The sequence below is a fragment of the Ictidomys tridecemlineatus genome, unplaced genomic scaffold (genome assembly GCF_052094955.1).
Source record: "Ictidomys tridecemlineatus isolate mIctTri1 unplaced genomic scaffold, mIctTri1.hap1 Scaffold_215, whole genome shotgun sequence".
Taxonomy (NCBI): domain Eukaryota; kingdom Metazoa; phylum Chordata; class Mammalia; order Rodentia; family Sciuridae; genus Ictidomys; species Ictidomys tridecemlineatus.
In genome coordinates this window covers 284,474-308,317 of record NW_027521854.1, presented here as the reverse complement: position 1 = coordinate 308,317, position 23,844 = coordinate 284,474, and the positions used below count along the sequence as shown (strand labels likewise).

The following is a 23,844-nucleotide window of genomic DNA, read 5'->3' as shown; positions in this document are numbered from 1 at the left end:
AGAAAGACATAACTCTTTCAAGTCCCCATATGATTTATCTGTTTAATCTTTGGTTACACCCCACACTAATGTCTCCTCCTTGCCTGTTTTGGGTCACACTGGTCTTCCTGGTCCTTCCCTCAAAGCACCACTCACCCTCACCACCTGACCTCTGTACATGCTGCTGCCTTTGCCTGGAGCCCATCTCATGCTCAATTCTTTGTCTCATGAACTCTTACTCAACCTATAGTTCTCAGCTAAATAATTCTTCACTAAGAAAGTTTTCTGGTTCTCTCTTTAGACCAGGTCAGTTTTTCCCCATTTTGTATTATGAAAGTACAATATTCCATTCTTTTTATTTGTTTATGGATAGAAAATTGTGTGCTATGTATGATGTCTCTCTTCCCTACTACGTGCTAAACTTCTTCAGGATAAGGACAGACTATATAATTTTGCTTACCCTTGTTTCCCTAGGTTCTACCTCTGTGCTTGGCACATAATTCGCATGTAAAATACATCTATTAACTAATAAAAAAGAGAAGGGTAAAGGGGAATATGAGTTTATATGTCCTTGTATTCTTTGTTATATTCATTCTTCCCCTTCCATATAAAGAACTCATTACTACCCAATAATCTCTGTCAAGTCATTAATCAGAATAAAATATGTGATCCTTACAGTCATGGCAGCAATCTAATATTTTTAATAAAATATTTGACACATACAAAATAAGAAAGTCCCCGAACATTCGTTAATGCATAATTTCAGCTTTCAGGGGATCTATAATAAGCCTCTCTGAATAATTACCTACAATCTTTTCATACTTCTACAACCTCAAGTCACAGAAACAAAAGAAATAAAGAGACCTCACAATGGGTCCCTTAATAAACCTCTGGCAGAATTTCCCACAAATTCTTTTAGAAAGTTTGCCTATTATATTTTTAAAAAATCTTTAAAGGCAATTCTATAGCTTTAATTAATGGCCCATTCATGCAGCACACTTCATCCTTAATTTATTAGACAACTATTTTCAATAATAATAAGTGCCTCAAGTAGACACAGTTAAGCCATTTGAAAACTTGAGGTATAAGAGAAGCAAAAATTAAAAGGCACAAAATTAAGGGACAACTGAAAAAAGACAAACAAGTATATGATGAAAGAAACATAATTTATTCAGCAAATCCATACTGAGCAAATACGAAAATCAATCAAGCTGTATATCATAAGAGAGTGCAGCAACACAGGACTTGCATCAGTGTGTGGACAATGTAAAGAGATAATCTGAGGAGGGGATAAGGAGAAAACAGAAAGGCACAGGATTTTGACAGCAGAATGAAGACAAGTCTAGAGACCTAAAAGCCATGCCATAGTCCAGATGGAGAGTGGCGGGGTCTGGGAGAATATATCATGGATGCAGAGCTGAGGAGGAAGAAGTGGAAAACACAGAAACGAGATGCAGTGATGTGTGTGTGTGTATGTGTGTGTGTGTGGTGTGTGTGTGTGTGTGTGTGTGTGTGTGTGTGTGTGTGTATTAGAAATGAGAGGTAAATAAGCTGTGATTCCTGGTTAGTGTTGAGGTGACATAGGGTGACAGTCACAAAGCCTAACAGAGAAAAAAGCAGTCAGGCACCTAAGAGAAAAACTGCAAATATAGACTGTCTCCTATATTTGCACCAAATCCTCCAGTCTTCTCAATATGCTTTACTTTATACGTTTTAACTTTTGTGAGTTAGATTATCTTCAAAAATCAATATCTCTGAAATCCAACCCTCTAACAATCTCTCTATCCATTATTCAATAGTGTCTTCATATTTTTTATTGCTTCTTTACTCAGACATTAAGACTATGAAGTTAGAGAATTCTTCATATCTACATAACAATGACTTACATATATTATTTAATTAGTAAAAGTGTGCTGTTTTATTCATATGGAATTGGTATGTCTCAATCCAACAGCAGGACTGTGATTCATTTGGACTAGCCTGTGTAGCCCCTTGGGCTTGGCTTCCAAGTTCCTCTGGGCACCTCAGCAGCATACATGATGATTCACCAATTGTGTGTTGTCCCTGTACTGTTGACACCTACCCTAAAGGCAACCTGACCAGCTCACATGGCAACTGGACTCAGCTGCTTCTCTTTCTCTACAGCCTGCCCAAGTGATTCCTCCAGACAGCAGATATACTACACATATATCCAACTTTCTGACTTTTCAAAAAATCCTTAAATGCTAATGTTTCCTCTCTTCTTATATATACTTTCATATTTAAATATATATATATATTTAAATATATATATATATATATATTTTAATGTAATTTTCATTTTCTCTAAATAAAAGAGACAAGAGACAAAAGAAGTATCCTATCTTTCTTCTTCATTAACATTTTCCCCTATATTTTAGTCACTTATTCTCAAGGAGCCTTTTGAAATTCTAGGACTTCTGGAAAGATTGTTGTACAGATATTGATTTTATACTCTTTTTAAAATACCCAGGCTCTGGAATGTGACAATTTTATGTCTAATTCAATGAGATTCAAATAATCCTGCTTCACACTGCCTTTAGGATGACTAGTTAGCAGTTGAAAAGTCCTTACCTATTCCAGAGGCTGGCGTGAAGGAATGAATTCTGTTAATGGTAGGAAAATCCAGGGATTGGAAATATCTGAAAGAAGACTGTCCTATCTCCCAGAGGAAAATATCAATGGAATTCTGATCTCCTACAACAATAGAGTAATAATCAAATCTTGAAGTAAAAGTTACAAAAGGAAAATGGCAAAATTGCCTAGTAAGACTATAACAAAATGGTAATTCTAATTTAAGAAACAAATTTCATATGAATCCATTTAGTTCAACAAAAACATAACTTTTTAGATAATGTTTCAAATGTCTTTGCATTTACCACACAAAGTATATATATAATAGTTAGTTAGTTAGTTAGTTAGCTATTGTCCATGACCAAACCATAAAGAAAGAAAAGAAGCAAAATATTTTTTTTTAACATTGTTGAAATTTTATCTAAATTTTGGTAAGCAAAAGAAATCATATGCTTATTTAGAAAACATTTTTGAAACAATATTGTCAAAAGTTGCTGAACACTTTTTATTAGTACTATAAATTATTAATGACACCCCAAACATATTCAGATAAAAGTTACCTGTTTGCACTTGTCTATGAAATCTTCATAGATCATTCTATTCTACCAACCACCCCTTATTTTATTTTAACATAACTTTAAATTGGTGGTTCAGGGCACTACAAGAGTACTGGCATAATGCTTATTTTTTCCTCAAATTGCATTTATACCTGATAATTAACATTATCCCTCAAGAAATAGTCTATGGATTACCTAAAAAAATTGTTACAAGAGCATGTTCATATAAAACAAACATTATGAAGGCTAGACAATTTGGGTAATAACTATAGTTGCATTATAAACACCATGTCATCTTATCTAAAAAGGTATTTTTGGCAAAAATTAAGTAAATATCATCTCCTGAAGACAAAGCTTCAATTTGTGTCGTTCCACTGACTGGCACTTCTTCAAAGTAAATAAATGTGCTGCCAGACCATCTGAATAAAAGGACATATAGCCTGACATTAGCCTGGGAAATTGCTAAGAACAAAGAGTTGCCTCTGTTGAATAAGGCCATGGTCAAAACACCCTGGACAGGAAGATTCTGTTGCAATGCAAAGCTCTGTCCATTCCATCTGAAGACCTGTAGGAAATGTTCAAATATAAAAACCTTCATGACTAGGAATTTAGCACTAGGAAGAATTTAGCCAATGTCACATGTCTATTCTCCTGTATCCTTTTATTTAGTTAGGATGATACTTTTATTAAGTGGGAAAGTACCAAGCCTAATGCCTTCTCCCCTTTTTTATCTCTGTGTGTGTACACACATGCATGCAGAATAAATGAAAGAGAAATTATTTGAAAATAAATCTTAGAAGTTAGTACAAGATCTTCTGATGCTGCACATCATTTCCAATATCTTGATCAACAGCATATAGAGAAATGCCTAAACTATTTTCATCCTCATGGTGGCAATGCATACAAGGCCTCAGGGTAAGTGTTCATAATATTTACAATTAAAAGAAAGTGTATAATTGACCTGGTTTCCTATATAATTTGAGCGCTTTCACAACAAATTATACTTATTCAGGAGATGGAAGATGGTGGAGGAGACAGAAGATAGCGAAGTAAAGGAAAGCTACTTTCTAAGCTGCATCCTGGTGTGGTAGGAGCCCTCTTCAAACAAAGAGGCACAGCACAGCTAGTAGATGTGTGCACATGCAACTCTGTTGAACAATGTGGCGCCTTTAGTAACCAGGTATGCATGTGTTCCCCAGAACAAAGAAAAGCAGTGTAGCACACTAAGCATGCAAACGCCACTCTGCTAACACTCAGAGCACATGTGCAACTCTGCCAACACCCCCAGTGGGCCTGTGCAGCTCTGTCAAAATTTCCTTATAGAATAACCACATGAAGTGTATTTTTCCATACAGGGGAGCAAAGAAGCTAATATGTAACAGGGGAAAGGGAGACTAGCAGTGGCTATATAAGGCAAATCCCTGCTGCAATAGGGGCTTGGCTTTTGGATGAAAATCCACCCAGTCTGTCCTGGCACAAAATAAACATTACTCTTATTAACCACCTTGGTGTCATGTCTCTGTGTGTGAACCCCACAACAGTGGCCTGGGACCAAAGAAACAGGTGTACAGCTTCTTAACAAGGTGGGTAAAAGAGGAATTTCAATAAAATTTAACATTAGACACTGAAGTGTCTCAGAGACTCAGGAATTTGGGTACAGTAACTGAACAAGAAGGAATACATTGGAGCAGACCTGGCAGCCCCACCACCTATGCAGAGTCACCACAGACAGAGGCAACAGAACACAGTCTTCATAGAGAGAAACCTGAAATCAAAAATGCTACCTATTCTTAACTGATCCATAGGCTGTACTGCATGCTAATGCTTGAAAAGCACACTCTATATTTCAACTGGTTACGGAGAGATGAGGCAAGTCACAATGTCCTGCACACAGCTTTCCGGGGACCTAGGCTAGGCCAGATGGAAAGTGAGTAAAACAGTGACTACACCCAGAGCAAAGGGAGCCCAATTCACTTGTCCTTTGTCTCAGGCAGCTCATGTGACCAGCTGAAGTCTGAGTTGGCACGGTGAACACACTAAAGGACTAGACCAGAGAAGACAGTGCTCTTGAGCAGCAGTGAGTAAAGGATCAGCAACCCCCTTTCCCATGATTGGATTTTTGGGAGGGTCTTGAGAACCAGACCTGCAGATGACATTGGCTATTGTCTAATCTAGAAGTGGGTCCATCTAGTCTTTCCAAAGAAGCCCCAGCCAACAAAGCCCAGGAGGCCTAATGAGACCTCAGCCTTACCTGCTGGAACTTTCCTCACAGGATGCTGCAGAGGCAGTTCCTTAGGAGTGCACCAAACTGGTCCAGATGGACAAAACACCAGCTGACAGTTTGTCCTAACCCACGCTACCTCATACTAGTGAGAAGGGAAGCTGAGTCTTACATACTACATCAAACAGCTTCAATCTTAGGCTGTTCCAAGTGGCAGCTCAGAGAGCAACACAAAACCAGGAAGGACTAAACAATCCCACCCTTTTGCTCTCACTATCTGTATACAACTCAGAAGAATTGAAAAGAAAGACTGTTGACATACACAAAAACCATCCAATGTCATCAATTATTTTGTCTAATTCAATGGAGAAGTGTCCTTCACTATTCATTCTTCATTGCAATTTTTAAAATTTCTTTCTGGGGCTAGGGCTGTAGCTCAGTGGTAGAGCACTTGCCTAGCATGGGTGAGGCAGTGGGTTTGATCCTCAGCACCACAGTAAAAAATTCAATAAAGTTATAAAAAAGTATTAAAAAATTATTTCCATGTGTGCATCATAAACAATATTATAAATCAAATGGATCAAATGTACATCTACAGAATATTCCACCCTATAACAGCAGAATTTATCTTCTCCATTGCACACAAAATTTTTTCCAAAATAGACCATATTCTGGGCCATGAAACAGATCTTAGCAAATACCAAAAAAAAAAAAAAAATCAACATATCCCATGTATCCTATCAGATAATAATGGAATGAAACTAGAATCAAAGCAAGAAAAATAATAGAAACCACAAAAAGCTGGAGATTTAACAATACTCTCTGAAGAAATGAAGAAAATATCAAAGAAGAAATAAGAATAGAAATTAAGAAATTCTTAGGAAAAAAAGAGAAAAAGATACAATAGATCAGAATCTCTGGGACAGTATTAAAATAGTTCTAAGAGGAAAATTATAGCACCACTATAAAATTAAAGAATTGTCAAATAAATATGCTTATGCTTCACCTCAAGGCCTTAGAAAAAGATGAACAATCTAACCCTAAAACCAGTAGAAGACAGGAAATAATTAAGTTCAGAGCCAAAATCAATAAAGGTGAGAATAAGAAAACAATAGACAGGAACAAGAAATAAGATTGACACTTAGCCAAACTAACCAAAAGAAAGAATGAGAAGAAGCAAATCAACAAGATCTGAGTTAAAAAAGGAAATACCAGCAAAGACCCTTTTGAAATCCAGAGAGTTATCAAAACCTGTTTTGAAAATTTGTACTCCAATAAGCTGGAAAATCTTAAAGACACTGACAAATTTCTAGACACATATGGACCTACTCAAATTGAATCAGAAAGATGTATAAAAACCTAAATAGACCAATACTAACTAATGAAACTGAAACAGTAATTAAAAGCCTTTCAAAAAAGGAAAACCCAGGACCTGATGGATTCTCAACTGAATTCTACTAGATCTTTAAAAAAGAACTAATACTCTTTCTTAAATTATTCCATGCAATTAAAAGAGAGGGAACACTCCTAAATACATTTTTAGAAGCTGGTATAACCCTGATGCCAAAACCAGATAAGATGAATCAAGGAAATAAAACTACAGAATAATATCCCTGATAAACTAGATGCAAAATTCCTTAATAAAATTTTAGCAAACACCATTTAAAAACACATCAGAAAAGACAATACACCATGATCAAGTGGGTTTCATTTCAGGAATACAAAGTTGTTTCATCATAAGCAAATCAATAAATGTAATTAATCCTTTAACAGAATTAAGGACAAAAATCATTTGGTCATCTCAATACATGCAGAAAAGGCCTTTGATAAAATTCAACACCGATTCACATGAATAAATGCTGGAGAAGCTAGGATTCAAAAGAACTTACCTAATCATCATAAAGGCCATTTATGACAAACTCAAAGCCAACATCATACTCAGTGGAGAAACACTAAAAGCATTTCCTTTAAAAACAGGAATAACACAAGGCTGTCCACTCTCACCACTCCTACTCAATATAGTCCTCAAAACATGAGCCAGAGCAATCAGGCAACAAAAGGAAATGAAAGGTATACAAATAGGGAAAAAAGACGTCAAACTATTTGTTTGCCAATGATATGATTCTATATCTAGAAGACCTAAAAAAACTCCACTAGACCACTTCTAGAGCTTATAAATAAGTTTAGCAAAGAAGGAGAATACAAGATCACTACTCATAAATCAATAGCTTTCTTACACTCTAACCATAATTCGGCTGAGGAAGAAATGAAGAAAACCATCCCATTTATAATAATATCCAAAAAAGTGTTAAAGAGTTAATCTAAAAAAAAAAGGTAAAAGAACTCAGCAATGAAATTTATAGCACAATGAAGAAAAAAACTGAATAAGACCTTATCAAATAGAAAGACATCCCATGTTCTTGAATAGACAGAATCAATATTGTCAAAATGGCCACAGTACCAAAAGCAATATAGAGATTCAAAGCAATCTCATTTAAATAAAAATGATATTTTTCACAAAATTAGAAAAAAAAATTCTTAAATTCATTTGGAATAATAAGAGAAACAAAATAGCCAAAGCAATACTAAGCAAGAGAAGAGAAGCAGGAGGTATCACAATACTTGATCTGAAATTATATTTCAGAGCTATAGCACCAAAACCAGCATGGTATTGGCATCAAAATAGACATGAAAACAAATAAAACAGAATAGAAGACGAAGAGACAAATCCACATACTTACAGCCATCTGACATTTGAAAAATATGTCAAAACTATATTTTAGACAGACAAAAGACAGCCTTTTTAACAAATGGTGCTAGGAAAACTGGATAGCTATGTATAGAAAAATAAATCAGACCCCTCTATTTCACCCTATACAAACCCAAATCAACATGGATCAAATATCGGGAATTAGACCAAAAACTTTACAACTACTAGAAGAAAACATAGGCTCCATAGTCCATCATATAGATGCTGACAAGACCCCCAAAGTGCAAGAAATAAAATGAAGAATAAATGAATGCCATAAAACTAAAAAGCTTGTCTACAGCAAAGGAAACAATTAAGAACATGAATAGAGAGATGACAGAAAGGGAAAGAATCTTGGCCAGCTATTCTTCTGATAGGGGATTAATATCCAGAAGATTAAAAAAACTTAGCACCAAATATAATATAATAATAATAATAATAATAATGCAATCAATAAATGGGCAAAAGATCTAAACAGAAACTTCTCAAAAGATGAAACACAAATGGCCAAAAAATATACGAAAAAAATGTTCAACAGCTATCAGGAAAATATAAATCAAAATTAAAATACAATGTAATCTCAACCCAGTCAGAATGGCACTGCTCAAGAATATGAATAATAATTGCTGGCGATGTTGGGGGGGGAAGGTACACTTGAATATGGTTGATGTGACTACTAAACCACTCTGAAGAGCAGTATGGAGATTCCTCAAAAACCTAGAGATGGAACCACCCTATGACCTAGCTATCCCACTCCTTGGTATTTTTCCAGAGAGACATAAGATTGACACACTGCAGGGATATAGCCACCTCAAAGTGTATAGCAGCAAAATTTCAATAGGTAACTTATGGAATCAACCCAGATGCCAATAAATAGATGACTGGAATAGAATGAAAAAAAAATATATATATATATACACACACATATACATATACATATATATATATATATATATATTCTTAATATGTATCACAATTATGATACATACACACACACACAATGGAGTTTTACTCAGCCATAAAAAAAATGAAATGATGGCACTTGCTGGTAAATGGATGAAAATGGAAAATATCATGTTTAGTGAAATTAGCCAAACTCAGAAACTCAAAGTTTATATGCAGAAGCTAGAGTAAAATAAGGAAAGGAGGAGGTAAGGAAAGGATAATACAAATGAATCAAATATTAAATAATAGACAAGTGAAAGGAAGTCTAGCAGAGTGGAGGAAAGGGATGGAGAGGGGAAGGACGATGGAAGGGAAAAAGAGGAGGGAAAAATGGATATCATGAACTAAAATAGATTTCCATGCATGTGTGAGTTTTTCAGGATGAATGCAACTACTATGTATAACTATAAAGCTCTAATTTAAAAAAGAAAAAATAATAATTATGCAGTCAACAGTTAGGACTTTTGAGACAAGCATTAAGCTAGAAGCCTAGGTACACTGACCTCCTCCTTTATCACTCTTATTAACGATGAGGAAAAGGCAAAAACTCACATAGCAATAACTGAATAAATGATGACCATAAATTAAAACTGATACTGAAGCCAAAAGTCAAGATAATATGATGAAAGAAATGTATGTATTAGGGGAATGAAGATAGAAGGAATGACATGACAGTTTCTAAGATACAGATGATTATGATGCTCTGAATAAAAACTAGCCCAGAAAGCTGACAGTGCTAAGAGGTTGAACAGTCAAGACAGGAAAGGGGAACTCATGAAGTATCCTTTCTTGGGTGACCATATAATTACCATTCATGTAGGGGTTCTTTAGAGATTGAAATATTAATAATAATTATACAAGGACATGGCATGATCCAGTGCTATCCTGGGCTAGAAGAAATATGGTTATCCTACATATATAGCATACTAACTAATGCTAAATTTATTATCATTTGGAATCACTAAATTTTTTAAATGAGTAACATGAATCAATATTTTTAAAAGATTACTCCTGCTACCAATAGAGAATGAATCTGAGGAGATCAGAGAACTTCAGAGACTAGCTTGGAGACTAGCAGTTCAGGTAAGAAAAGATAAGAACTAGGCTTAGATGGAGATGAGCTGAGGTGGAAAGAAATGTCTATACTCAAAAATATTATGGAGACACAGATTCAAAAACACTTAATGATCAATTAGATGTGAAAGAAAAAAAGGGGGTAATTCAACAAAATATATCACAGAATTCTCCCTTGAGCACTTGCATTTCTGAGGTTACTATTTCCCGAGATAAAAGAAAATACTCAAACACAAGTTTCATAGAGAAAATTAATTACAGTTCAGCTTGATATACATTATAACACACTCCTAAAATATATTTAAGTGGATGCATCAATAGGCAGTTAGACATTCAAGTCTGGACTACAGAGGAAAGGTTACAGATATGATATGAAAGACATTAGCCTATAGCTGATATGTAAAGCTAGACTAATGTTCCTATGAAGAGCTACAGAACTGATGAAATTTCCCAGAGTAGGTGAAAAGAAAAAAGAAATATGAACTAAAACTGAATTATGGAATACTCTAAGACATATTGATTCAGAAAAGGGAGGAGGAACCAGCAATGGAGACTGAGCAGACAGAGTTCTTAAGAAGGAAAGCCTTGTGGTATCATAAACCAAGAGTAGAGGGGGTTGAGATTTGGGTATGACTAAGTCTCATGCTGGTGGGAAGTTGTATATGACAGTGATAAACATATTCACTGGATTTGGCAATCCAGTCGCCATGGGTGAGCATGAGAAGTAGACAAAGCTAGCTGACACTTCTCTCACAACGTCCTACCACAAAGGAGAGACAATAAATGAAAAAAAAAGAAATTAGAAAGGGAAGAGATCAAGGGATTTTGTTGTAAACTGAACAATTCTCAACTATTTATGCCAACTGTAATAATTTCGTGGAGAAAGAAATGCCAGCTATGGAGGGAATAACTAAACCTTATGAAGGCTGAGGGGCAGCCATGTGAAAGGAAGGACTTCTCCAGAAGGACACTCCTCCGCTGCAGCAGGAGGGAGGGGCAACACTGGCTTTTAAGTGGGATTTTGAATTTGGTGTTGGGAAAATAAGTAATCTCCCTCTAGTGACTTTCATTTCACTGAGGTCATTAGTTGAAAATGAGGCGATAAGAAGCATGTACAGAAGCACGAGAGACAAAAATTATCAATTAAGCATTAAGGAGATTATAAAATGTAGTGTGCTAGAAAAATGTGAAATTTCTGGGGTGATGCTGAGTGCCCAATTGGCAATGTTAATCATGATTTTTTAGTGATACCATCAGTCTAGCTGTGTGATTTTTCTCCATAATGTTTTCCAACTCAATTAAATTCTGATTAAATGTTCATGTTTATGATTACATTTGCTTTGGTTCTTGAAGAACATATAATATTCATAACTGTTGTTTAAAAGTTAATTGGGACCAATCAATATTCATATTCTCCTTTACTACTTTACCACAAACTATGGTTTTCTTTTATACCAAATCTCTAGACCCTACCTCATAACTTTCAACTACAGTATTTTTCGGAATCCTCTCTTTGACTTGCAACAATTAAATAATCTTGACTGTCTGAAGTAAAATATCTTACTTGGGAACTCTCAGAAATAATGACTGTTTGCACCTGCAAGGAAGACAGAAAAGTGGGAATAAAAATTTAAAGAGTTTAAATCAGAAAGGCACTAAATATTATACTAATGAGTTAGTATTTGATGTTTAAGACTCGATGTTTAAAACTATTCTGATCACTAGGTATGCATATATCATAAGCATACATCATTTCAAGTGAAAAAAAATAGCCCCAGGTTAAGATACATGCTACAATTTGTATCAACTTGCAAAAAGTCCTGTTACTCATTAACATAGAATATACATTGTCATCCATTTAGATCAGTCTTACAAATCTGAATTTCTTTTAGGTAAAGCAATATAAAATGAAGATTTTGTTTTTACCAGGAATAACTGGAATCCAGATGTGAAGGTATACACACTGTTAACAGAAGACTTCTCTTCATTTCTTTCTTTATGAGTAATTACAAAGTAGGGGGAAAGTCCAATCTTAAAGGCCTCACAATTTTTAGGATTTTGTATCTTTAAATCCTAGAAAATGAGAATTACAAAAAACAGTTAACTCATAATGTATCTCACATTTACTTGTATATTTTATTTTGTGCACTGTGGAAGAAAATAAGCAATGTTTACCTTTACTGGAATAAAAATCCCTTGCCATCGGTAAATAGTAAATGATGATTTTCTTAACATTATACCATATACTGAATCTTCCAAAGTAAAGAAACACCAGCCAGAAACTGGCTTGTCCAAAAAACTTTGAAATATTGAAAAGACAACATCCATTCTCCCTAAAAACATAAATCATTATTTACCAGTGCATATTTCCTTCTCAAACTTATCTGCTCTAATTTGTTATTTAAACATTGAGACTAATGACTTCAATACAAATGAATTCCCCATGGGGTGTGTGTGTGTGTGTGTGTGTGTGTGTGTGTGTGTGTGAGAGAGAGAGAGAGAGAGAGAGAGAGAGAGAGAGAGAGAGAGAGAGAGAGAGAGAGAGAGGAGAGAGAGAGAGAGAGATACAGAGAGAGAGAGAGAGAGAGAGAGAAAGAAAGAGGCTAGAAAACTTAAAAATAGTAACTTAAAATAACAATTATGGATAACAAAAGGAGTACTAATACTTCACTCTATAGCCATATGAACTTTCCCAAGGTCTATTTAAATATAAATACTTGCTAACTGTAATTTTAAAGGGAAATATGCTAAAACATGTTTTATTTCTTTTTTCCAGCACTGGGGTTTGGACTCAGGACCCTGGGCATGCTAGGCAAGCACTCTGACATTGAGCAATAGCCCCAGTCCATCTCCCACCCTTTAACACACTCTTCTAGTATCTGCAATCTACTGTTTTCTCCTGTATTTCTCACCAGGTCTCCAAATCCCCTTCGTGAGATCACTCTGCTATCCCTAGCCATTCAATCTGATGCTTTTCAATTTTCAGGCTGGGTCTTCTTCCCTTCTCTGTCTAGAGCTCCTCTTCTCAGATTGTTAAATCAATGTCCATGACTTTAAAAACAGTAACACATGTCAGATCCCTAAGTCTATCTTGCAGCAGAGACCTTCCTTTGAGTATAAATGCCTTCTCAAAAGGAACTCAAACTTAACATGTGCTAAAACACATTTATTTTAATTCCCTCGCCAAAACAACACCTAGCCTTCTTTCACATATCTCTTAGTCAGTAGCAAGACACTCTATCCTACCACACAAGCTGAGGAAATAGGAGTCATCTGGGACTCAGCCTCACCCTTACACCCAGTTCATCACCTGCTCTAAACTTCTATCATCTGTTGCCCTTTTGCTCATCTCCATGCATCCTCTCTTCTCTGCTATACCAGCCAATTCTTTTTTAAAAAAAGAGAGAGAGTGAGAGAGGAGAGAGAGAGAGAGAGAGAATATTTAATATTTATTTTTTAGTTCTCGGCAGACACAATATCTTTGTTGGTATGTGGTGCTGAGGATCGAACCTGGGCCGCATGCACGCCAGGCGAGCGAGCTACCGTTTGAGCCATATCCCCAGCCCCCAACCAATTCTTTACACGGTCCTATGAATAACACTAAAAAATGCAAACATGATCATACCATACCATCTTCCCCATGCCTAAACTACTCAAAGGTTTTCCATTAACTCTGGGATAAAAGATTGACATCAATAAAATATTTCTCAAGTTCTTCAATGATCTCTGCATCTCCCCTATTTCTGTACTCCCTATTCACTGAGGTTCTTCAATTATGACATGTCCTTTCATGCCTGAGTTTCCTGCCTCTAAAGCTTCCCCCTCTTGTCTCCCAGGTTCCTCCAACCCAGTTCTTTGCATAATTGATTCCTCCACATTGATTTTTACTTATTTATTTTGGTACACCTTAAATTCTAAGCTCCATGAGCTCAATACCATACCTAGGCACTCAATAAATATTCTTGGATATAGTAATAAAATTAAATATCTGTTTCCCATTTTTAATAAATCCATAAGTTATAATTCATGGAAATAATGTAAATCTTATACATGCAACATTTCTGAGTTACAGCATTTTGTTCTCATAAAAAACTAAACATACTCATGCCAAAGGCTGTTTCAGATATCGTCTCCCACTGCACACTCACAGCTAAATCAATGCCATTAGTAGGCGACACATTTAAGTATACTGTTCTGTTGGTTTCTTCAATATCTATAGAAGTGGCTCTGAAATTGTGGAAAACAGAAAAAGAATATAATTTTTACATATTTAAAATATATGTCACATTACCAGCATATGCTTAATATGCTTCTACATTTATATAACCCAAATGACATGCACAAATTTGATACATGAATATTTTCAAGACAAATGGGTGCTTGAAAATATTCATTTATGGAGTTTTTTTAAAATACAAATGCAACACTCATAATCAGAAAATACTGAAGATCAGTAATTTAACATTACACATTTTAAAACTGTCTTTTTTGAATTTTTCACACATAAATCAAAAACATCTGACAGTAAAAAACAGGAAATTCCTAGTATAGAAATAAAACTAAATCTCTTAAAATACTGTATATAAATATCTGTCAGTTTCCAAAGGAAATTTTATAACTATAATCATTTTAATATGTTTAAAGAGTCATGTATTTGGATTCAGTGACCAAGTATATTTTATATTTTTTCTTGCTTTTTATTTCTAAAATCACAAAATAATGCAGGCCTTTTCCTAGAAGTGTGAACTATGAGAACATAAGAATTCTGATGACACCATTTAGCAGGCCATGGTTAAGTCTTTGATGTTCTCTGTAATAAGAGAGCTTGTGGACTATGGATCTGTCTTCTGGAATTCATTTTAAAAGTCCACTTTACATAATCACACCTCAATTTTCTTTTGCATTTTCTTATGTCAAAAATTATTTCTTTCTTATTTTCAGAAGTTATATTTTCTTATAAATAAATTATACCTATTTTCAATAGCAGAAATACCGAACAGCCCCAAATGGGTCTGATTTTGTAATACTGTTATCAAGGTTTGAACCTGTGCCCCTAGTCTCGCACCTCCCATAGGATTAAACAAGGTGCAAACAAAATGCTCATCCATTTCTGGTTCTGTGTCTAATACAGCAAAAATGTGCAGAGCCTGAAAACAAAATAAAAAAAGTAAAGTTACTAGAATAGAATATATTTGCAAAACACATACAGAGAAATTTAATAAACATTTTAGAAACCAAAATAATGTCTTTCAAAAAACAGCACCTCTTTTTTATTTAATAATGGTCCCCATAATGTGATAGCTACTTTTGGGATTTTCATGTTATTACTTTTGGGAGTTTCAACATTGTGGTACACTACATGGAAGTGTCTAAAAAAATAAATGACATTTTTAAATAACACAGAATAAAATATTAAAATATTAAATTCATGTCCTTTTTGGGATACTTTTTTATCCTGCTCTGGCTATATAACTTCATTAATGTCTTTCTAGTCTAGGATTCACCATTAAAGCCATGGTAGAGGGGCTGGGGTTCTGGCTCAGGGGTAGCACTTCCCTAGCATGTTTGAGGCACTGGATTGAATTCTCAGCACCACATATAAATAAATAAGGGTCCATTGACAATTAAAATATATATATTACAAAAAAGCCTTAGTAGGAACAAATTAGAAACACCCCAAATGTTCATCAACAGGAAAATGGATAAACAAATGGTGATCTGTTCCATAAAACTCTATTCAACAATAAAAAAGGATCAGCTACGCATGTCTGCAACCACACAAAAGAAGCATGAAAGAAGCTAAACACAAAAGAATAGATACTATAAGGCCCTATTTATACAAAGCTCAAGAATCAGCAAAAACGAGTCAATTAAAACATTACAAAGTAGTTTCCTCTTGAAAAGGCAAGACGCAAAAGAGAACCATCTGGGTAACAGTAGTGTTAATATCTTTAATCTGAGTGGAGGTATTATGTTTTGGATATGAAATGTTGTCCAAAGTCTCATGTGCTCAGAGGTAGACTTTTTGGAAAGTGATAAATCATGAGGTCTCTGATCTCATCAGTAGATTAATCCACTGATGGCTGAATGGATTACTTGTATTAAGTGGGTCACAAGGGATAGAGGTTGTCCTGGAAAGGTCTGGGTTCTCTCTGGCACTTTCCTCTTGCTTTCTGTTTTCCCCAGGTGCAATAAGCTGAGCAGCTTTCCTCAACTCCACCCTTCCACCAAGATGATTCTACCTTGGAGCCCAATGACATAGCCTGAATCCTCTGAAACACTAAGTGAAAATAAATCTTTCCCCATTAAGTTGTTCTTATCAGTATTTTGTTCATAGTGATGAAAAGCTGACTAATACAGATCATTATATGTGTGTATACTATGTTTAAAATCATTAATCCATATGTTTGGAATTGGTGCATTTTACTATTTATATGTCAAAATAAAAACGTGGAGCAAAAACAGTTGTGTGAGCCAAAAATATTTAATCCAACTTTCTCTAATGTTTAATTTACCAAATGAACAAAAGTTTTTACTTAAATACACGCCGAGAAAAAGACACAAAATATTACAGTAAAAAAATTTTAAACATTTTAAATTACAAAAAAAAATTATTAAGAGAAAAAATGTGAATAAAGCAATGACAAATTCTAATATACTTCACATTTGAACTTTTGTATTTTTCACAATTTAAGTGTGTCTTTGAAGAAATCAAAGATTTTAAATTTGGAAGAACGTTTAAAAAATGAACAAAAAAATATGTTGAACTTTACAAAAACTTAAAATTGAGAAAGTTATTTGATTGTTAGATAAATTAGTTTAGAGGAAAGGGCTGCAAATATATTTCTTTAAAGCAGTATTTTAGCTAGCTTGAAAAATGTCTAAAGATAATGCGATGAACTAATTTAAACTTCAACTATATTTTTAAAAATAAAGTTTAGTAGGAACAGAAAATCAATATACAGGAATGGAAAATATATAGAAAAATAAGTTGGGAAACTAAACTTATGTAAGGATAGATCACATTTATAATTAATCTCAAATCCAGGATTTTTCTCTTTCAAACACTATTCCTATTCTCAAACAGTTTGAAGCAGAAGTTACATGCTGTTTAATTAAAATATAGCAAAAATAAATGACTGACTGGGGCTGGGAGCTTTTTTTGGCTTATACTTTACATATAAAGTGAAGTATACCATTTAAATAAGTTTGGAATTTAAAATAAAAAAAACAATATGTGTATTTTTATTATTTACATATTTCTCTATTAATAGTAAATTTCTTCAGTTGCCCTCTATACATATTATATAGTACATTAGCACTTGTCACATAATAATCTAATCGTGTCTTTATTTCTCACCTAAGTTGGAAATATCTTTTTCTTTTTTTGAGGATGCAGGAAAAATATTTTGTAAATATTAGAGTTATAAGTTTCATCCTTATTAAAGTTGCATACTGTACCTTGAGTCGAACACCTTCTTCTAATACAATATAGCCTTTGGAAGGAGTCAGGTCCTTGGATTCTGTTGAAGAATTCACTTCTGTGACAATGAACTGAACTGTCACAGTTCCAAACAGTCCTCATGCAGGTTCCCGAACAATGTACAAGACCGCAATGCTTTCCTGAACATAGAGAGCTGCTGGCTCTCTCAGGAAAAAGTGCTCACTGTTTTTAAATGACAGAACTCCAGGGCCATCATCATTAGCAAGGATGGTAATTACAGCTGTCAAAACAAAAATATTCAAAGATAAATGAAAATAAGAGGGGCTGTTATAAATGCTTAAATGAGTGTGGATATTTCATTGGAAAAAAGGTCAACTCTTGACCGCAAGTGATCATTTTAAGAGTACCTTTTCCTTTTTTTTAAAGAGGGTTAATTTTTAAAGCATTACATAAAATTTCATATTCCTTTATTATATGAAAATACTCTGCAATCTTAGAATGGAAGGTAGGTTTGTCAACCTGATGTGATGCTACCTCTCAGAAGTCAACAGCAGAGACCAAATTTAATGACGAAACAGTGAAAACATTCCCAGTAAAAACAGAAGCTAACCAATCCCTAAAAAACAAATGCCAAATGTCATCTTTGATATAAGGAGAGCAACTAAGAACAGAATAGGGAGGAAGAGCATGAGAAGAAGATCACCACTAAACAAGGATGAGAGGGGGGAGGGAAAGAGAGAGAGAAGGGAAATTGCATGGTAAAGGAAGGAGACCCTCATTGTTATACAAAATTACATAAAAGAGAAAGTGAGGGAAAAGGGGAAAAACAAGAGAGAGAAATGAATTACAGTAGATGGGGTAGAGAGAAAAAATGGGAGGGGAGGGGAGTGGAGGGGAGGGGGGATAGTAGAGGATAGGAAAGGCAGCAGAATACCACATACACTAGTATGGCAGTAGGTAAAAAAGTGGATGTGTAACCCATGTGAATCTGCAATATGTATATGGGGTAAAATTGGGAGTTCATAATCCGCTTGAATCAAATGTATGAAATATGATATGTCAAGAGCTTTGTAATGTTTTGAATAACTAATAATAATAATAATAATAATAAAAGAAAGAAACAAGATAATGATGACTGCCAGCACTGGTACTGCTCAACATGTCCTGGAGCTATCCATCAGGCAAAGGTAATAGAAAAGAAGGTCCAGAACTTTCATCCTTAAATGAAATGCTTGTCTACTACCAAGATACAAGAAAAAAAAATATCATATGATAAGAGTTTGAAATATAAATTTAGAAGAGATTCAAGATAGTGGAATAGAGGAAGGTTGCATTTCCAGTTGCTCCATGACTCCACACTCAAGTAGCAGGAGAACTGCTTCTCAGCAAGGTGGGTAAAAGAGGGAACTCACTGAAATTCAATTTTAGATAATAATGGTCTCTTAGAATCATAGAAATGAACATGCGGGCTGGGGATGTGGCTCAAGCGGTAGCACGCTCGCCTGGCATGCGTGCGGCCCGGGTTCAATCCTCAGCACCACATACCAACAAAGATGTTGTGTCCACCGAATACTAAAAAATAAATATTAAAAAAAATAGAAATGAACATGCATTGAACAAAGAACAAGAAAGAGTACATTGGAGCCAACTTGGTTGCAGCAGCAGCAGCAACAGCACTGATTGGCCACAGAGGGGAGGGGTAATATGTATAGAGAGAGACACAACCTATTGGCATGGGAAAACCTATGGATGATAAAAAGTCATAATTTAGCTATCCAGAGGCTGCACAACAGGTTCTTGTTTGAAATGTGCTTGTCGTGAAATCTGTTTCTCTCAACTGACAAGGGAAGACCTGACATGGAAGTCATCTTGAGGAGGCCACCTTGCAGTTTCCTACTGCAGAAGCCTGTAAGATCAAACAAGAACTGCCATAATGTCCCATCATGTGGCCCAACGTGTACCTAGTAGAACACAAATCCAAGAGTTACGGAGAATATTGTACCCATGGTGATTCAAGTAAGAAATACAGAGGGGAGTGCAACTCACTTACCCTTTGAGTCTGGTGGCTCACATAACCAGCTGAAGAGGTCATGAAACTGAACAAGTGGGTGTGAATACACTTAGGGACTAAGTGTGGGAAGGCCATGTTTGTGGGCAGCAGAGTGTGTAAGATTTATATAGACGTGAAACACGTGGAGAGGACTGGCTTTCCTGTCCTACAAGTAGAATTCTAGGGAGATTCCTGAGATCCTGGCAGCGATTGCCATCAGCCTGGCACTAAAAATGTGTGTTCTCCAGGGAAGATAATACTCAACAAAGTCCTTAAGCTCTGATTAGACCTAAGCCCTAGCCACCAGAACATCACTACTAGGACTGTGCAGAAGCTCCACACTCGGAGTGCATCAATGTTATCTGTATGCACAAAACTGCAGTTGACAGTACTTCCCATTCCTTCCTATCTTATAATGGTAAGCAGGGAAGCTGAAAGCTATTTCAAACAACTTCAGTGTTAGGCCAATGCAGTGGGCAGTTTAGTGAACAACACAAAAAGAGGAAGTAGTTAACCCCCAAACAAGGTTGTGTCTCTTACTCTCAATACATAGCCCAAGAAGAAACAGAATGACAGTTGAGGATAGGCACCGACATCCACCTTTATCAACACTCTGAAACACCTAAGTGGAGATAATTCTTTAAGTGTGCATGTGTGTATGTATTCTTGCTGGAGTGATTCGTTGGTAGACATACATACATACATACATACATACATACATACATTTTTTTTTTATCTCAGTTTTAGCATTTTTTAAACATGTTTATTTTTCCTTGAATTGACCCTTAAGGGTCCGTGTTTTTGTCTTGTTAATTTTGGTTTTGTTTTGTTTCTTTTTTTACTTGTTTCTCTTTCTCTCCTTTTTTTTCTTCTCACAGTCAAATTCTCTTGTTCATTCTTTTTCTTTCCCTTTATTTTGTTTTATCTATTTTTTCTCCTCCTTCTTTATAGTCATCACTTGAAACATATTTTCTGCATTCTCCCTGTTCATGTTTTGAACATTCTAAATTGAGGAAATGACTCAATAGTATCTTTAGTACCAACTAACTTTTTTTTTGTTCTTTACATAAATATACCCATTCAAAAACACTGACATAGAATTCCAAGATGCCTAATTTAAAATGTTTTTTTTTATTCTAAGTAGAAATCATCAAGTCTCTCTAATCTGCCTTTCCCCCATATTAGGGAAACCAGCACGAGAAAGAGGTGAGAAGAAATTGTCAAATACCTATTGTCTGTTTCCCCAGTTCCAGTCCAGGAGAAGGATTTATTAAAATGAGCTGAAATTTTTCATCTCCTTCTGGAATGTAAAAATCAAGAATCATGATTTCTATATTTTTATGTCTTTCTCCATCAGAAAAATGAAGAATCTGGTTAAAAGTTAAAAGGAATAATATCATTTTAAAAAAACATTTTTTTAAATAAAATGTTTGGGATGAAACAATATAGTTGCGAACACAAAGAATTAGCTATCTTAATTTATTTAAATTGACAGTGTTTTATTTTAAAAGTAAAATTTATGGAGGAAATGAAGAAGCTGAACATCTGATTAAGGGGAAAATGTTACTAAGAAACAAAGTAAAAAGTTTTTAAAACACAAAGTGTTTCAGTAAGTTAAAAACAATGAAATAAAGGATAAAAATTTCAAGATAAGAAACACTTTGAGAAGGTCATCTAATGATATGAGTTCCTTAACACAAGATCTGTATTCTCCAATATCAATTGTTACAATAGAAAAATTAATATGCACAGAATAATTGTTACCATAAGACTAAATTTATATTACTTACTAAAATACTAAAATTATTTTGGCACATGAAAATCTGTTCTAATTTACTGTGAATTGGGTTATATAATAGTGTACTAATTTATGTAGGACATAAGTCACTATAATTCTCAGGAAACAGTAATTTTAAAATAATGCATAAAGGTCGTCTGGGATAGATGTTAAGACCTACCACTGGGGTGAAGGTGTAATCCAGCCCCAGTTGTGCTTCCAAATTCTGGGTGTACACAAACAAGGACACATGGCCAAGAGCCCCTTCACTCCCGTGAGCTACCAATATTACACTTTCAAGGGTTTCATTTACTTCAAATCTGTAAGAACAGAAAGAGAAAGTAAAGAAAGTACTTTTTTTCTATTTTGAACTTCTATTTGGTAGATGGTAAAAGATCTGAAGCTTGGAGAAGGGCTCACAGAGCCTTGGGATCACCTGCTGTGCTGCCATTGGATCATCCCTCGGGCACCATCATTGGCATCAATAATGCTTTGTGCAGTCAAGCCTTCTGAATCTGAAAAATATGCAGATGTATTTAAATGAATACAAATTTATTACTATAAATTTTGTATAAAGTTTTATTATTAAACTTTAAAATTTTATTATGCTTGATCTAGAATTTAAAGATAGTCCCTATGAAATTATATAATTCCTAATATGAATATTGCTGATATTACTCAAAAGATTTTAAGACTACAAAGGCACCAATGCTAATAACATCTGAAAAAGACCACTTTGCTAACAAGAGCCACTGACTTATAAAACTTAAATCAACTACGAACAGCATGAAATAATAAGCAACTAAGGTTATGGAGCTTTTCCTATTATTTTAATAAAATTTAAAACTTGGCACCTCTGTTCTGTAATAGAACTGTTTCAGATGGGAAGGAGTAGAGAGGCAGAAAAAAGAGGTAAAAGAAATGAGAAGAGAAGGGCAGGCCAGGAGTGGCACAGAGACAGAGACAGGTCTGGTAAAGAGACATAAGGACAGGGATACACAAACCAGAAAGCAAGAAAGATAAGGTTTCTATTAAGGAGAAGGATAAGGAAAAGAAGAAGAAGACTTTGTAGAATGAAAAAAGAGACTAAGATTGAAGTGAATTTCTCTTACCATTTTTATTTTGTACTCTGTCCATCAAGCTTAATATGTTACCAATACCTGCTATTCAGTCTTGAAATATTAACTAACCCTGTTACTTATGTTTGTTGGATTTTTTTTTAATATTTGCTCTTTTCCTTAGTCTAGGTTGCCTGTGACAGCTGCAAAGATAGAGAAAGGAGTAGGGGTTTATGCACTTCTCTCTAGATTGAAGAGAGCAATACTGAGAGAATATAAAACCAAGAGAGAATATAAAACTAGGATTTGTGCCCATCAGAGTATCCCAGCCCTGCCATTTCATAGCTGTGTAATTTTGGTCATACTATTTAATTTCTCTAGCCTCAGTCCCTTCATCTATAAAATGAGATGTAAGTAACAGCAGTTTGTCACTGAAAACATATGAAAGAGGAGCATCATAATGCATTGAACATCACTCACCTACTCAACCCACCTCTAATATGAATATCACAGAAACAGGAAGTATTTTATTAGTTTTCTTAGTATGAAAAATGTTTATCATGTAACCAGACTCTATGGAACAGCCAAGTCATTGCACTTTTCTATTTTTTTGCAAAAGATCTGAAATTTGTCAAACAATAATATGTAGGAAACTAATTACTTCCTTTCAGTGTTCTCAAACTTGTCACAATGAGTCTCTGATGTGAATAACAAATGCTGTTCCTCAAGCCACTGTACTTGCCCAGGCTTCTTCTTCACCAGGTTAATGTCCCCTGGGTGCAATATTCTTTCTACCCTCATGATGGGGCCATGGAGCTAGGCACCCTCTGTGCTACTCACCCCCACCCCCTAGTGGGCCATCACACACACACACACACAGGCTTCAGTCAAAATTTCTTAATACTAAAACATTCAAACTGCAAACAGGAGTTTTTGCTCCAACATTGGAAGTCATCTTTTTAAAGGAATCTACATAAATCTATACCAAAGTTCAAATTTTACCTTTCAGTCTGTAATGAATTAACTGAGTCTTTTCTAAAGCATGAAAAGAAAAAGATCAAAGGTCAAAAAAGAATCAGAGAACACAACAAACAAACACAAAGATCTCTTACCAAAAAGAAAATAAATCACCTGAAAGTTGGAGAACTAATGAAAATAGCTAATTAAAATGTTTAAAGAACATGAAAATAAAATGCCTTCCCAAGAACTAATTCTATTTTGAGGATTACAAATTTGCTTATAAAATAGTTGTAAAATATAAAGACCACCACATAATAATTCTTAATGTGTTTATACTATCCAACGCCCAAAACAACAATAATGCTGCTCTCTAAAATAAATGTAAAAAGCTCACATAGTTGAAATGAACAAACACACTTCTGATTAAAAATGAAGTTA

The 23,844-nt window shown here is 34.8% G+C and overlaps 1 protein-coding gene across 1 annotated transcript in view; it reads right to left on the bottom strand.

The window, feature by feature from the left end:
• LOC101970633 (adhesion G-protein coupled receptor V1-like) overlaps positions 1 to 23,247 on the bottom strand; it is a 105,762-nt gene extending 82,515 nt beyond the window's left edge. The window contains 11 exon segments of the mRNA XM_078036158.1: positions 2,572 to 2,697; positions 3,432 to 3,701; positions 11,615 to 11,714; positions 12,044 to 12,190; positions 12,293 to 12,450; positions 14,220 to 14,344; positions 15,089 to 15,264; positions 17,579 to 17,841; positions 20,840 to 20,911; positions 21,570 to 21,652; positions 23,108 to 23,247. Of these exon segments, the coding sequence (XP_077892284.1) occupies positions 2,572 to 2,697; positions 3,432 to 3,701; positions 11,615 to 11,714; positions 12,044 to 12,190; positions 12,293 to 12,450; positions 14,220 to 14,344; positions 15,089 to 15,264; positions 17,579 to 17,841; positions 20,840 to 20,911; positions 21,570 to 21,652; positions 23,108 to 23,247 (1,660 nt within the window).
• Positions 23,248 to 23,844: the final 597 nt, after the last annotated feature.